This window comes from Mytilus edulis, chromosome 13 (assembly GCF_963676685.1).
Source record: "Mytilus edulis chromosome 13, xbMytEdul2.2, whole genome shotgun sequence".
Lineage (NCBI taxonomy): Eukaryota > Metazoa > Mollusca > Bivalvia > Mytilida > Mytilidae > Mytilus > Mytilus edulis.
The window spans coordinates 16,907,600-16,925,369 of record NC_092356.1 but is presented as its reverse complement, the minus strand read 5'-3'; the positions used below and the strand labels follow the sequence as shown (position 1 = coordinate 16,925,369).

General features: G+C 35.6%; 1 protein-coding gene across 1 annotated transcript in view; it reads right to left on the bottom strand.

The window, feature by feature from the left end:
* The window catches only part of LOC139501693 (allantoinase, mitochondrial-like), a 44,344-nt gene extending 26,574 nt beyond the window's left edge, over positions 1-17,770 (bottom strand). Inside the window, exons 1-5 of the mRNA XM_071290840.1 lie at positions 17,589-17,770; positions 13,867-14,018; positions 12,748-12,862; positions 9,545-9,691; positions 8,659-8,710 (exon numbers count right to left, since the gene is read on the bottom strand). Of these exons, the coding sequence (XP_071146941.1) occupies positions 8,659-8,710; positions 9,545-9,691; positions 12,748-12,862; positions 13,867-14,018; positions 17,589-17,732 (610 nt within the window). The 5' untranslated portion in view covers positions 17,733-17,770. The remainder of the gene's footprint in view (positions 1-8,658; positions 8,711-9,544; positions 9,692-12,747; positions 12,863-13,866; positions 14,019-17,588) is intronic.

The window sequence follows — 17,770 nt, the reverse complement described above, 5'->3', positions numbered from 1 at the left end:
TATAGTCATATCCCGTGACACCCCTCATTATTTTTCTCTAGAACTCCTGGAATAGGCCGATCCTACCCCAATTTTTTTGAATTTTTTTTCGAATTTTGAGCTCTAGTTTCAGATTTTTGAACATAGTGCCCTTCGATACCTAGTGCAAAAGTAGCGCCTGTTTCTCTTCTACAATACCTATATAGTCATACCCTGTGACACCCCTCATTATTTTTCTCTAGAAGTCCTAGAATAGGCCGACCCTACCCCCAAATTTTTTTACATTTTTTTTCGAATTTTGAGCTCTAGTTTCAGATTTTTTAACATAGCGCCCTTCGATACCTAGTGCAAAATAAGCGCCTGTTTCTCTTCTACAAGACCTATATAGTCATACCCCTTGACACCCCCTCATTATTTTTCTCTAGAAGTCCTAGAATAGGCCGACCCCCCTAATTTTTTGACATTTTTTTCAAATTTTGAGCTCTAGTTTCAGATTTTTGAACATAGCGCCCTTCGATACCTAGCGCAAAAGAAGCGCCTGTTTCTCCTCTACAAGACCTATATAGTCATTCCCCTTGACACCCCTCATTATTTTTCTCTAGAAGTCCTAGAATAGGCCAAACCCCCTATTTTTTTGACATTGTTTTCAAATTTTGAGCTCTAGTTTCAGATTTTTGAACATAGCGCCCTTCGATACCTAGCGCTAAAGAAGCGCCTGTTTCTCCTCTACAAGACCTATATAGTCATATCCCGTGACACCCCTCATTATTTTTCTCTAGAACTCCTGGAATAGGCCGATCGTACCCCCATTTTTTTGAATTTTTTCGAATTTTGAGCTCTAGTTTCAGATTTTTGAACATAGCGCCCTTCGATGCCTAGTGCAAAAGAAGCGCCTGTTTCTCTTCTACAAGACCTATATAGTCATACCCCGTGACACCCCTCATTATTTTTCTCTAGAAGTCCTAGAATAGGCCGACCCCCCTAATTTTTGGACATTTTTTTCAAATTTTGAGTTCTAGTTTCAGATTTTTGAACATAGCGCCCTTCGATACCTAGCGCAAAAGAAGCGCCTGTTTCTCTTCTACAAGACCTATATAGTCATACCCCGAAACACCCCTCATTATTTTTCTCTAGAACTCCTGGAATAGGCCGACCCTACCCCCATTGTTTGACATTTATTTCGAATTTTGAGCTCTAGTTTCAGATTTTTGAACATAGCGCCCTTCGATACCTAGTGCAAAAGAAGCGCCTGTTTCTCTTCTACAAGACCTATATAGTCATACTCCGTGACACCCCTCATTATTTTTCTCTAGAAGTCCTAGAATAGGCCGACCCACCTAATTTTTTGACATTTTTTTCAAATTTTGAGCTCTAGTTTCAGATTTTTGAACATTGCGCCCTTCGATACCTAGCGCAAAAAAAGCTCCTGTTTCTCCTCTACAAGACCTATATAGTCATTCCCCGTGACACCCCTCATTATTTTTCTCTAGAAGTCCTAGAATAGGCCGACCCCCTTATTTTTTTGACATTTTTTTCAAATTTTGAGCTCTAGTTTCAGATTTTTGAACATAGCGCCCTTTGATACCTAGCGCAAAAAAAGCGCCTGTTTCTCCTCTACAAGACCTATATAGTCATTCCCCGTGACACCCCTCATTATTTTTCTCTAGAAGTCCTAGAATAGGCCGACCCCCCTATTTTTTTTGACATTTTTTTCGAATTTTGAGCTCTAGTTTCAGATTTTTGAACATAGCGCCCTTCGATACCTAGTGCAAAAGAAGCGCCTGTTTCTCTTCTACAAGACCTATATAACATACCCCGTGACACCCTTCATTATTTTTGTCTAGAAGTCCTAGAATAGGCCGACCCCCCTAATTTTTTGACATCTTTTTCAAATTTTGAGCTCTAGTTTCAGATTTTTGAACATAACGCCCTTCGATGCCTAGTGCAAAAGAAGCGCCTGTTTCTCTTCTACAAGACCTATATAGTCATACCCCGTGACACCCCTCATTATTTTTCTCTAGAACTCCTGGAATAGGCCGACCCTACCCCCATTTTTTTGACATTTTTTTCGAATTTTGAGCTCTAATTTCAGATTTTTGAACATAGCGCCCTTCGATACCTAGTTCAAAAGAAGCGCCTGTTTCTTTTCTACAAGACCTATATAGTCATACCCCGTGACACCCCTCATTATTTTTCTCTAGAAGTCCTAGAATAGGTCGACCCATCTAATTTTTTGACATTTTTTTCAAATTTTGAGCTCTAGTTTCAGATTTTTGAACATAGCGCCCTTCGATACCTAACGCAAAAGAAGCGCCTGTTTCTCTTCTACAAGACCTATATAGTCATACCCCGAAAGACCCCTCATTATTTTTCTCTAGAACTCCTGGAACAGGCCGACCCTACCCCCATTGTTTGACATTTATTTCGAATTTTGAGCTCTAGTTTCAGATTTTTGAACATAGCGCCCTTCGATACCTAGTGCAAAAGAAGCGCCTGTTTCTCTTCTACAAGACCTATATAGTCATACTCCGTGACACCCCTCATTATTTTTCTCTAGAAGTCCTAGAATAGGCCGACCCACCTAATTTTTTGACATTTTTTTCAAATTTTGAGCTCTAGTTTCAGATTTTTGAACATTGCGCCCTTCGATACCTAGCGCAAAAAAAGCGCCTGTTTCTCCTCTACAAGACCTATATAGTCATTCCCCGTGACACCCCTCATTATTTTTCTCTAGAACTCCTGGAATAGGCCGACCCTACCCCCATTTTTTGGACATTTTTTTCGAACTTTGAGCTCTAGTTTCAGATTTTTGAACATAGCGCCCTTCGATACCTAGTGCAAAAGAAGCGCCTGTTTCTGCTCTACAAGACCTATATAGTCATACCCCGTGACACCCCTCATTATTTTTCTCTAGAATAGGGGTGGCCCTACACCTACAAATAATCCGTTGATAGATGCATAGTTATTGTGGTACTGAATATTAGCCTAAAAAGTTATGCGACTTGTTAAATCAATAGATTGGATAAAAACCATTTCAAAATTGAGTTTAAATTGCTATATTTTAACTGATTTTCTGCCTTTTTAAATATTTTTTTATTTAACGGCCGTTGTTGTCTTATTTTTTTTTTTGGTTTCTCGATATATCGCCTTATTGTTCGCTGGCTTATTGTTCGCTAGCTATTGTTCGCTAGCTTCTGCCTGGTCTATTTTTATTGAATGTTATTTACAAATTTTTTGTCATGTTGGAAGACGTCAAAGTAAAATTTTATACTTGAGTGATGGGTCAAAGTACCCTTTTCGAGTGACGACTTTGCTATGTCGTAGATGTAGATGTAGATGTAACACTTCTAACCTCTCATCAGAACTGTCAGAATAAGCTGTTATAGAACTGTTCTTAACTGCCATAGAACTACTCTAGATCTGTTCTGAGTAGAACTGTCAGAATCTGTTCTAGGTAGAACTGACCAAATCAGCAGTAGGTAGAACTCTCAGGATCAGTTCTAGGGTAGAACTGTCTAAAACTGTTCTAGGTAGAACTGTCCAAATCAATTCTAGTCGTAGAACTGTCAACAGAACTGACCAAATCAGTTCTTACCGTAGAACTGTCAGCAGAACTAACTAACTCAGTTCTAATCGTAGGACTGTCATTATAACCGTCTAAAACTGTTCTAGCCGTAGAACTGACCAAACCTGTCATGATTGTAGAACAGTTCTAAATGTGTGAGTTCGTGGTCTAGTGGTTAAGACCGATGGCTACAGTGCTGAAGGTCCCGAGTTCGATCCTCACTCGGGATGCCAAAAATTTCAGTACATCAGAAGGGTGATTTTCACCCTCTCACACACATCTCTGGTATCCAGACCGGAGTTTAAACTAGCTTGGATACTTCGGGGGCCTCGGTAGGTCAAAGTTGTTCCCAGCTTGACCTGGAGATCAATCTTCTGAAATCTCTTCGGTTTGTCTGTTCCCGCCGAGAAGCCCGGTGGTTTTCTCCGAGTTCTTCGGCTTCCTCCACCATAATAACAGACTTCCCTGTGTCTCCTAACACTCCCTCTGTGTTGGGTTGGGGATTGTCCTGGTGGTGGGTTGTATATAAGTTAGTGACACATCTCCATTAATCCTGATAGGGAGTGTACACGGATTCCACTGTACCCTCGCAGCAATCGAGGGGTGCTCCGTTCACGGAGGGATCTTCGTACATACATACATACAATGGCGTCACTGCAGTAAGGACATCTCACTGGTCACCATTCAGTGTTATTATTATCGTTTTTAATACATATTATATTCTTTTGACTTATTCTTATTTAAGACAAAGAGTTCTTAAAACTGTTCTATGGATAGAAATGACTAAACCAATTCTAGCCGTAGAGCTTACCAAATAAGTTCTAATTGTATAACTGTTCTATTCGTAGAACTGTTTTAGGCGTAGAACTGTTCTTGTCGTAGAACTGTCTAAAACTGTTCTATGGTAGAACTTTCACGATCAGTTCTAGGTAGAAATGTCTAAATCAGTTCTAGGTAGAAATGTCTAAATCAGTTCTAGGTAGAACTGACCAAATCAGTTCTAGGTTAGAACTGTTCTAGCTAGTACTATCTAAATGATGTCAGGATAACAGTTCTACATACTGTCCTACAACAGTTCTGACAGATTTGATGAGAGGTTAGAAGTGATCTCAACTGTAGTTCGTTCTTATGTTATACTGTGACACCTATGTCCCATGTTAGGTGGAGGGTTGTGATCCCGCTAACATGTTTAGCCCCGCCATATTCTGTATGACGGTACCTGTCCCCAGTCAGGAGCCTGTAATTAAGTGGTTGTCGGTTGTTGATGTGTTGCTTACTATATAGTATTTGTTTTCGTTCATTTTTTGTGCATTAATTATACCGTTCACTTTTTCGTTTAAATTGTTTTATATTTGTCATTTCGGGGCTTTGTATAGCTGACTATGCGGTCGTATGGGCTTTGTTCATTGTTGAAGGCCGTACGGTGACCTATAGTTGTTAATTTCTGTGTCATTTGTTCTCTTGTGGAGAGTTGTCTTATTGGCAATCATACCACATCTTTTTTTTATATAAAACAATTTCAAATTAAAAGATATACATATTGAATATTTAAACCAGATGCTCCGCAGGGCGTAGCTTTATACGACCGCAGAGGTTGAACCCTGAACGGTTGGGGCAAGTATGGACACAACATTCAAGCTGGATTCAGCTCTAAATTTGGATTGTGATTAAATAGTTGACACAGCATAGGTTTCTGACACAGAATGAATGTGTTCTAATGAACTTAAAATTTTTGTTTTCTCTTAGAGCAATTCACTATGCTGTTGAATATTAATCATCTCAAAAAAATGTTTGAAGAAATTTTCTTTTTTATTTATGAAATTTCAAATGAGAAAATTGAACCCAATTTTTTTAATCACATCCCCCTTTCCCTTATTCCAAAACTAATCTCAATTAAAATTTCTAATGGAGTTTGCAACAATAACTACTCATTTAAATACATCATAAAATATTAAGATGTAAAAAAACTGCTTGTTATCACTGAATGGTAAAGATTATTTTAATTTATCAGTTGGTAGTAAAAAGTGAATATACATTGTATATTGTATATAACAAAGATTTAAGTTGATTCTGGACAAAGAAAGATAACTCCAATTAAAAAAAAATCTTGCTATTGCACAATATTTTGCAATTAGATATTTCTTGCTTACTATTCTGGACAAAGAAAGATAACTCTAATTAAAAAAAAATTTGCTATCTCACAATATTGTGCAATTAGATATTTCTTGCCATTGCGCAATACTGTGCAATAGAAAAGACTTGCTATTGCACAATACTTAATATAATAATTTTAGATCCTGATTTGGACCAACTTGAAAACTGGGCCCATAATAAAAAATCTAAGTACATTTGTGGATTCAGCATATCAAAGAACCCCAAGAATTCAATTTTTGTTAAAATCAGATTAAGTTTAATTTTGGACCCTTTGGACTTTAGTGTAGACCAATTTGAAAACAGGACCAAAAATGAAGAATCTACACACACAGTTAGATTTGGTATATCAAAGAACCCCATTTATTCAATTTTTGATGATTCAAATAAAGTTTAATTTTGGCCCCCGATTTGGACCAACTTGAAAACTGGGCCAATAATCAAGAATCTAACTACATTTTTAGATTCAGCATATCAAAGAACCTAACTGATTCATTTTTTGTCAAAATCAAACTAAGTTTAATTTTGGACCCTTTGGACCTTAATGTAGACCAATTTGAAAACGGGACCAAAAGTTAAGAATCTACATACACAGTCGTGACAGTTAGATTCGGCATATCAAAGAACCCCAATTATTCAATTTTGATGAAATCAAACAAAGTTTAATTTTGGACCCTTTGGGCCCCTTATTCTGTTGGGACCAAAACTCCCAAAATCAATACCAACCTTCCTTTTATGGTCATAAACCTTGTGTTTAAATTTCATAGATTTCTATTTACTTATACTAACGTTATGGTGCGAAAACCAAGAAAAATGCTTATTTGGGTCCCTTTTTGGCCCCTAATTCCTAAACTGTTGGGACCTAAACTCCCAAAATCAATACCAACCTTCCTTTTGTAGTCATTAACATTGTGTTTAAATTTCATTGATTTCTATTTACTTAAACTAAAGTTATTTAGCGAAAACCAAGAATAATGCTTATTTGGGCCCTTTTTTGGCCCCTAATTCCTAAACTGTTGAAACCAAAACTCCCAAAATCAATCCCAACCGTTCTTTTGTGGTCATAAACCTTGTGTCAAAATTTCATAGATTTCTATTAACTTAAACTAAAGTTATAGTGCGAAAACCAAGAAAATGCTTATTTGGGCCCTTTTTGGCCCCTAATTCCTAAAATGTTGGGACCAAAACTCCCAAAATCAATACCAACCTTCCTTTTGTGGTCATAAACCTTGTGTTAAAATTTCATATATTTCCATTCACTTTTACTAAAGTTAGAGTGCGAAAACTAAAAGTATTCGGACGACGACGACGACGACGCCGCCAACGTGATAGCAATATACGACGAAAAATTTTTCAAATTTTGCGGTCGTATAAAAAAATCTTGCTATTGCACAATATTTTGCAATTAGATATTTCTTGCTTACTATTCTGGACAAAGAAAGATAACTCTAATTTTAAAAAAAATTTGCTATTTCACAATATTGTGCAATTAGATATTTCTTGCCATTGCGCAATACTGTGCAATTGAAAAGACTTGCTATTGCACAATACTTAATATAATAATTTTAGATCCTGATTTGGACCAACTTGAAAACTGGGCCCATAATAAAAAATCTAAGTACATTTTTAGATTCAGCATATCAAAGAACCCCAAGATTTCAATTTTTGATGAAATCAAACAAAGTTTAATTTTGGACCCCGATTTGGACCAACTTGAAAACTGGGCCAATAATCAAGAATCTAAGTACATTTTTAGATTCAGCATATCAAAGAACCTAACTGATTTATTTTTTGTCAAAATCAAACTAAGTTTAATTTTGGACCCTTTGGACCTTAATGTAGACCAATTTGAAAACGGGACCAAAAGTTAAGAATCTACATACACAGTCATGACAGTTAGATTCGGCATATCAAAGAATCCCAATTATTCAATTTTGATGAAATCAAACAAAGTTTAATTTTGGACCCTTTGGGCCCCTTATTCTGTTGGGACCAAAACTCCCAAAATCAATACCAACCTTCCTTTTATGGTCATAAACCTTGTGTTTAAATTTCATAGATTTCTATTTACTTATACTAATGTTATGGTGCGAAAACCAAGAAAAATGCTTATTTGGGTCCCTTTTTGGCCCCTAATTCCTAAACTGTTGGGACCTAAACTCCCAAAATCAATACCAACCTTCCTTTTGTAGTCATTAACATTGTGTTTAAATTTCATTGATTTCTATTTACTTAAACTAAAGTTATTGAGCGAAAACCAAGAATAATGCTTATTTGGGCCCTTTTTTGGCCCCTAATTCCTAAACTGTTAAAACCAAAACTCCCAAAATCAATCCCAACCGTTCTTTTGTGGTCATAAACCTTGTGTCGAAATTTCATAGATTTCTATTTACTTAAACTAAAGTTATAGTGCGAAAACCAAGAAAATGCTTATTTGGGCCCTTTTTGGCCCCTAATTCCTAAACTGTTGGGACCTAAACTCCCAAAATCAAAACCAACCTTCCTTTCGTGGTCATAAACCTTGTGTTAAAATTTCATATATTTCCATTCACTTTTACTAAAGTTAGAGTGCGAAAACTGAAAGTATTCGGACGACGACGACGACGACGACGACGACGACGACGACGCCAACGTGATAGCAATATACGACGAAAATTTTTTCAAATTTTGCGGTCGTATAAAAACAAATACCTGTGTAGCTAACTCAATGGATTATCTGTTCTTTTTTATCCATTTATAGTGGTTCTTTGTATTACAGGGGATTTGTAAAATGAACTCGTGTAACCCCACCCTTCCCCAGTTAATGATTAATCTATCTTAACACGTGCAAAATATGATAAATTATCATGTAAATTATCATTTCTGTAACGTTGTTATTTAAATAACAATAATAAAGATATGCCTGCCTGTAAGACAAGCATTCTAGTATGATAAACAGGCAAATGAAACAATGAAAACTTTACCTTTTTCTATGTAGGTGCTTGAGCCACAACCACAGTCAACCTCCGCATGGAACTGTTAAATACAAAATATGCTAACATTTAATTCATCCTAAAAAACATGTATATGCTATATCCTCACGCAACATCACCATGCAAAGGGTGACTATACTAAGGGAATAGAAATATGGTCTGCATCCGATCGGCGGTAAAACCCTTGTGTAAAAGTGGGGCGTCCGTTCGGCTGTGTGGGATGTACAAGTACGCACACACGTTTGGTTAAAATGAGGACGTTCTATAGCACATTGCGAACCCTTGCAAAAACTCTTCAAGAGGTCAATATTTGATTTATTGCAAGGCAACATCCCTCACGGCCTGTATTACAGGACCTTCTATATTGTGTTGGTTTTCGTCCTAAACATGTATAGAATATGGTTTTTGCTGGACGTTTTGCAACCAACCAACAATCAAATAATCCTGTTAGAACAATGACAAAAAAACACAAATTTGAACTCAGTCACACATGGCATCAACTAGGTACAACCAACTAATTGTTCAATAGAACACAAGCAAAAGTCTCAAATAACAAACATTGTAAGGTTAGATATATGTAATCTGACGTGCTACAGGATTTAACTTGGGTTAATGTTACACTAATTTAAGCACATAAGTCCTCATGCTATTTCTTGCTGTGTATTTTTTTTAAATGCATACGTGGTCCATTACAACAGGGGCGACACCAGGGATGACTCCGGGGGTTCGTGGGGGTCGATTGTGGTAATAAAACGACCGACAGTAAAGAGGCTCAATTACTTGTGACCATTTTATGCAAAACAACACTTGTTTTCCAGCCGAAAAGGGGCGTACGCTCTAATCCTTCAGTGGACATTATTAATGTACTGTAACATACCAAAACGACTGCAGATGTTCCCTGAAGAATTGGAAATGCTTGTTCTAAATCAGATCTATCAACATGGGGAAATTCGTCCACACCACTGTGTATCAGAAAACATTTAAATCCCATCACACCAGCATTCAGCATTGGTACTAACTCATTCTGAAAAAGTGAGTAAAGTTCTATTTAACAAATGTTCAATTGATTCATGTTTACTAGTGTTGTCAAATCGTACACTTTTGAGTACTAGTAACCGGTTACTCGGATAATCGTTCGACCGATTAACCGGTTAACCGGTAGTTTGAATTGGTGCTTGAAAGCCCTTATCAATAGTACCCTACACATAGATAAAAGATGTGGTATGAGTGTCAATTTGAAAACCTTTCATCCAAGTCATAAATTTACGCTTTTAAAATTGAAGTTTGTCCTTTGGCATTTTAAGGCTTGTCTGTGTGGGTTTCTGGCGAAGTTTGACTTTTAATAATCAACTACACCGTATCAACTATAGTGTGTGTACCAACTTCAGATTGAAAAATAAAAAAATAAAACTTCTTGATCTCGTAGAATTGAATATGTCTGAAACTGATTATTCTTTCCTTTTTACTTGTTGTCACCGATAATGATGTGGAGTGTTTCAATTTGAATGATTAATTATAAAAAAAAGAAGATGTGGTATGATTGCCAATGAGACAATTCTCCACAAGGGATCAAAATGACTCAGAAATTAACAACTATTATAGGTCACTGTACGGCCTGTTTCTTTACTTTGTTTGCATGTTACTCGTACTATCACGTATACATTGTGTACATTCACATTGGTTTTCATTTTACAATTCTTGAGTTAGTATTTCGTTTCTAAGTAAGACTAAGCCCTTCACGACGAAGTTTGCACATTTAGATGTAGGTTTACACACTCAGTTTACACAATATTAGATCAGAAACGAAATAATGAAGTAAGTCGTAAAATTTAATCGCATTACTGGTTTAGAGTTACTGTTAAAAAAACATGTAAACTAATTATGTGTCTTTAAGATCATGCCCCGAGCTGAGAGACTAGTTCTAATTAATTTTATGTTATTATGATTAACAACAGCAATCAATTTACTGAACAATTGATTTGTCAAATTAATTGCCACGACGACAATTTTTAAATAAAATCTAACTATTTAATGATTTCAATACAAATTTACATTAAATCTATCAACATTGAAAAAAGTCCGGTTAACCGGTTAGCGTTTTTGGTATTCGGTATTCGGTCGTTCGAACGGTTAACCGGTTAACCGGTTAACCGTTGACAACACTAATGTTTACACAACTATGTATATTAGAAAACATTTATACCCAACTATATATGTTACCAGCATTCTGCATTTGTACTTAAAATCTCACTTGGCTTATAATTTTGTGTGACAGACGTGTGTTTCATCCACAAAAATCGATTGAATCAAATCAAAAAGTTAAAATACCCAAAAAGTACAAAGTTGTAGAGCATTGAGTGACAAAAAATCAGAAAATTAATTGTACAGTTGGATTAATATATTAGGATAGAAGAGCAGTATTTTCTGTAAAACTTCAATTCAAATAGATTAGTAACCTTTTTTTAAGATATATTAAAGTTTCTTTAAAGCCAGGCGCGTAGCTACGTTTACGTCAAAACGCCCGGGCGTACACTTTCATTTTGATAAAAAAAAAAAAAAAATTTAATCTAACTAAATAACTTGCAGTTTCGACTGTAAGTAACGAAATTTCGAAATTTATGTAGACGAAATCCTGGTACCTTTGATAACTATTTCCATTTTTTTAATCAAATGGTATCATATTATATTTTGGGTCATTTTCTGTCAAAGTCTGAAATATGTGAATTCTAATCGCTTTGCTTATCTTTATAGCAATTGATTATCAACTTAAATTCGATATGTGGTTTGCATTTTTTCGAGCCTTTGACATTTGTGTCGCAAAAGCGAGACCGATATAGCGATTCAAAAACGTCGGCTTCGTCAATAAAAAGGTTAAGTATGGGGTAAAAAAAAATATATCAATAACTTTCTCAACCCTTCATGCAATTTTATGGAAGCTGAAACCGAAAATGTTTCCAGACCATATGAGTATCCAGAGCATAATGATGAAATATTGTGTATTTACCCCGTATTTCACGAATGATAGGAATTTCTTTTAGCAGTTAATAAGTGGATACAGTGTGGGGTTAGTTTTAACACATCCTTTGTCAAACTTTTATTGAATTTCATGAAAGTTTGGACAGAAGCTTTTTTTTGATTATTGTCTAAAGCAAAATTTTGAAAGTATTTTTTTTCTTTCATTTCTCAGTATTATATTGACAGATAGACTTATTATTCCGCAATTAACAGATCGTCTCGATTTCTTATTACATGATAAATTTATAAATCTTCATAGATTGTCATAGATTGTCATAAAACTTGACCAATTCACGAAAAAATATCGAAAGCATTTTTTTTTAATCCTCTGAATGACTGATGAAGGCCGGATCCAGCTTTGTCGTAAAGCAATCCCAGGCGTGGACCAGGGTTTCACAGACCCCTAAACGAATTCTAATAGTGCACCTTAACAATTCTGAACAGTTAGTATACATTTTTATTTTCATTAAATAACACATTTGCACATGAAAAGGTATTTTTGTCGATTGATTGCTTTACGCCACGGTAACTTTAATTTGATAACATTGAAAATGAACATATTTTAAAGTAACTGCTTTTGACATTTTTTTTTAAACCAATGACCATAAGATTCCAAATTAACACAATGAATGAATTAAAACATAAACAAAGTTTTAGATTCTTAAGAATGTTGGTATTGCTGAGTTTTTAATGAAAGCAATGGTACCTCTTTCTCAATATCTCGCCACCCTAGAACCTACTTAACTACCAGCAGGTGCTATGAAATGGACCCGATTGCAACCCTCAGAATTTTTGGCCGACCTCCGGGCGTACATGTAAACATGACCTAGCTACGCCACTGTTGGCAGATATATGTTTTTTATACATTACATTTGATTTTGATGAGTTCGAGTGACAAACATAGACATAAGAAGATGTGGTATGAGTGCCAATGAAACAACTCTCCATCCAAGTCAAAATTTATAAAAGTAAACCATTAAAGGTCAAAGTACGGTCTTCAACACGGAGCCTTGTCTCACATCGAACGTATATTATTAAAAACCTATATTATTAACGTACACATACCTGATTTCCTGGAACAATACCGCCCCAGAAACCGACATCTACGTAACACTTCCCAGCAGCCTCGGATAATTTCGTTGTGAAGGCAGGTAATGTCACAGTTGAGGGAATAGAGTTTCTGCAAAATAGTTGTTAAATATATCGACCATTTAATTTAATTTTGTTCGCTTCTTTCATTTTGATCATATAAATTGAGGAGCAATTGAACAATACCTTATAATGTAAAAAAAAAAAAATCCCTACCTACCTACCCTAACTTTTTTTCAGATGTAACTGGAACCACACATACTTTTTTATTTGGCCTTACGCGTTGGCATGTGAACTGTGTTTAACCCGGCCTGGGCCCTTCTTTTGAACAGGTAAACCTATGGACTAAGTATTATTTCACCATTGTCCCATGGTTATGAGGAGGATTTGGGTGCCTACTAACATGTTTAACCCGCCTCATTCTGTGTGTCTATGTCCCAAGTCAAAAGCCAGTTATTCAGTAGTTTCTGTTTGTTGCTGTGTTATATATTTGATTTTCGTTTATTATTTTGTACATAAATTAGGCCGTAATTTTTCTCGTTTGAATTGTTTTACGCTTGTCATTTCGGGGCCTTTTATAGCTTACTACATGTATGCAGTGTGGGTTTTGCTGATTGTTGAAGGCCGTTAAGTAACATATTATTATCAATGTTTGTGTCATTTGGTCTCTTTTGAAGATTGGTATCATTGGCAATCATAGCACATCTTCTTTTTTAATATAATTATCTATTGCGGTTAATGAGGCGAAATTAAAACCCTGTCGACTAAGTAGCAGAAACAGAGCCTCTTGCCTTTGTTAGTCTTTTATGATTTTTAAGTTTAGTTTCTTGTGTATATTTCGGAGTTTAGTATGACGTCCATTATAACTGAACTAGTATACATTTTTGTTTAGGGGCCAGCTGAACCACGCCTCCAGGTGCAGGAGTTTCTCTCTACATGGAAGACCCATTGGTGGGCTTCAGCTGTTGTCTTCTCTTTGGTCGGGTTCACGTTGTTGATGACACATTCCCGATTTCCATTCTCAATTTTATGAATATTGTTTACTTATATTTTTATTGCTTTAAATTTATTGTTAATGAAAATCGATATACGTACAGCGGCATATCTACAATTGTGGTAACACCTCCTGCCGCTGCTGCCTTTGTGGCTGTCAAATAACCCTCCCACGCCGTCCTTCCTGGCTCATTCACGTGGACATGGCAGTCGACAACACCAGGCATTATCAACTGGTCACCGACATTGATGATCTACAAATGAAACCTTATTTGAAGTAACAGATGATGAAAAGTTTTTATTATTTACTGACCAGCAACACATATTACATGCATATTCTGGACACGAAGCGGAACATTATGAACATGGCATAAACTAAATATTTTAATGTGTTTTACGCAGATGCATTGAAAAAGGAATGTCATAGACATTTTGTTTTTGTTTACGAATGTTCAACCAAAACTTCATGTTCTCGTTATCTTTATCCAATTAGTGATTAGTAACACGTTCGGTAATACGTTAGAATGCTACAACCCCAAAGAAGTTATATGGAGTATATGGCCCCATCTGTTTTTCAAAGACACCAACATATGATAGTATATTACGATTTCATTTCTCTGCACAACTACTATTAAGAATTAAGGGAGCTACCATTTGATTTTTATGGGGGGGCTAGGATGAAAAATTTTGTCCTGCATTTTTTTTAGTTGTAATCTCTGTCCTGCCTTTTTACTTTTCACTCTATTCGGTCCTGCCTTTTTTTTTATTAGTTTATCCTAACTTTTTTTACCTAAATTGTCATCCTGCCTTTTTTTTTTGCAAAGTGTCTCATCCTGCCTTTTTTTTTTCTCAAAACTCCTGTCCTGCCTATTTTTTTCAAATTTCATCCTAGCCCCCCCCATAAAAATTAAATGATAGCTCCCTAAAAGTAAGTTATTCAAGATTTTTTTGAAACTAGATAATAACTATTACTAAAAAATGAAAGTTCATTTGGAATATTTTCATTATGAGGTAAAACGATCATCAAGCATTTGTCAAGGAAAAGTATACATTTATTTGTTATCATTTAAAACTATCATTTGAGTATGATTTAGGTAATAAACAGATGCACCATGAGCGCATGATACGCCAGTCACATTTTCGAAGAATAAAGTTCAATTACTTCTCAATGTCACATTTGAAATTTATGAAAATCAAAGTTTCATGAGAATTGCTGAATACATTTTGAGTTATTGTCCGAAAACTTGGAAAATCCCCCCTTTTTAGCTCACCTGGCCCGAAGGGCCAAGTGAGCTTTTCCCATCACTTTGCGTCCGGCGTCCGGTGTCGTCGTCGTCCGTCGTCGTTAACTTTTACAAAAATCTTCTCCTCTGAAACTGCTGGGCCAAATTAAACCAAACTTGGCCACAATCATCATTGGGGTATCTTGTTTTAAAAATGTGTGGCGTGACCCCGCCTACCAACCAAGATGGCCCCCATGGCAAAAAATAGAACATAGGGGTAAAATGCAGTTTTTGGCTTATAACTCAAAAACCAAAGCATTTAGAGCAAATCTGACATGGGATCAAATTGTTTATCAGGTCAACATCTATCTGCCCTGTATTTTTAGATGAATGAGACAACCCGTTGTTGGGTTGCTGCCCCTGAATATGTAATTTTAAGGAAATTTTGCTGTTTTTGGTTATTATCTTGAATATTATTATAGATAAAGATAAACTGTAAACAGCAATAATGTTCAACAAAGTAAGATTTACAAATAAGTCAACATGACCGAAATTGTCAGTTGACCCCTTTAGGAGTTATTGCCCTTTATAGTCAATTTTTAACCATTTTTCGTAAATCTTAGTAATCTATTACAAAAATCTTCTCCTCTGAAACTACATGTCCAAATTAATCCAAACTTGGCCACAATCATCTTTGGGGTATCTAGTTTTAAAAATGTGTGGCGTAACCCGGCCAACCAACCAAGATGGCCGCCATGGCTAAAAATAGGATATAGGGGTGAAATGTAGATTTTGGCTTATAACTCTGAAACCAAAGCATTTAGAGCAAATCTGACATGGAGTAAAATTGTTCATCAAGTGAAAATCTATCAGCCCTGAAACTTTCAAATGAATAGGACAACCGGTTATTGGGTTACTGCCCCAAAATAAGTAATTTGAAGGAAATTTTGCAGATTTTGGTTATTATCTTGAATATTATTATAGAAAGAGATAAACTGTAAACAGCAATAATGTTCAGCAAAGTAAGATCTACAAATAAGTCAAAATTATCAGTTGACCCCTTAAGAAGTTCTCTGAAACTCCTGGGCCAAATTTAACCAAACTTGGCCACAATCATTATTGGGGTATTTAGTTTAAAAATTGTGTGGCGTGACCCGTCCAACCAACCAAGATGGCTGCCATGGCTAAAAATAGAACATAGAGGGGAAATGTAGATTTTGGCTTATATCTCTGACACCAAAGCATTTAGAGCAAATCTGACTACGTAAAATTGTTTATCAGGTCAAGATCTATCTGCCCTGAAATTTTCAGACAAATCAGACAACCTGTTGTTGGGTTGCTGCCACCAAATTAGTAATTTTAAGGAAATTTTGCAATAAACTGTAAACAGCAATAATGTTCAGCAAAATAAGATCTACAAATAAGTCAACATGACCAAAATTTTCAATTGACCCCTTAAGGAGTTATTGCCCTTTATAGTCAATTGTTAACAACTTTTTCGTCATGTTTTTAGGAAATATTTTCCACTGTAATTACTGGGCCAAGTTCATTATAGAGAGAAATATTTGTAGCAACAAGAATGTTCAGTAAAGAAAGATCTACAAACACATCACCATCACAAAAACACCATTTTGTCATGAATTTATCTGTGTCCATTGATAATATGCACATAGACCAAGGTGAGCGACACAGGCTCTTGAGAGCCTCTAGTTATGAATAAAACCCAATAACTCGGAAATGTTAAATATAAAATTTATGAAATTCTAAAGAAAGCTTACATCAATATATATGAAAAATTCAGCAAAGTTCCATGAGAACTGTTGAAAGCATTTTTGAGTTATCGTCCGAAAACTGGAAAATTCCGTTTTTTTTATAAATAAAACCATGGAACTCGGAAACGAAAAATCTAAAAATGTATAAAAATCGAAAGGGAGCTCATGTCCATAGATATAAGCAACTCACCAATATTTCTTGCAAGTTGGTGAAAGCATATTTGAGTTATTGTCCGAAAACTGGAACTCCCCGTTTTTTAATGAATAAAACGGTAACCCCATAACTCAGAAAAGTAAAATTTAAAATTAATAAAACACGAATGAAACCTCACGTCAATAGATATAAATAATTCACCAAAGATTTATGCAAATTTGTTAAAGCATGTTTGAGTTCATGTCCGACATGTTATCGAAGGACAGACGGACAGACGGACAACGGTACACCACATTTACGTGGACGTAAACGAGCGTATAAAAACTAATAAAGTAGATATCAAACGTTCATGATCGACAGAATAAATGCAAGACAAGAACAAATAAATACCAGAGATAAACCTTTTTCCGCTTAACAGGTTCGTAACATTTAATAATACCTGGTCTTATTCAAGGACAATGTTAAATAGGACATTCTAAAATCAAATATTTATAAAACGATAAAAAAAAATATCATCCAAAATAATAAAATTCACATTAATAGAAACATAACCTAAATATTAAATACATTGTTGAGATCTAAACTGACACTACACACTTACAACTGTCAATATGAAATATGTGTTACATTTACAACACAAGCACATGCACACACATATATATTTATATAATATACCTCAGGCACGTCCGATTTCGATATTTTAGACCCATCTCCAGGTTGTATGCTAGTAACTTTTCCATCGTCCACAATTATGCAAGCAGGAATTATTTCATTTTCCAGAAAAACCCGTCTGCTTACAAACGCTTTTCTTGTTGACATTATTACTTTTTCAATCTGTGCAAACGTGTTAATCTATT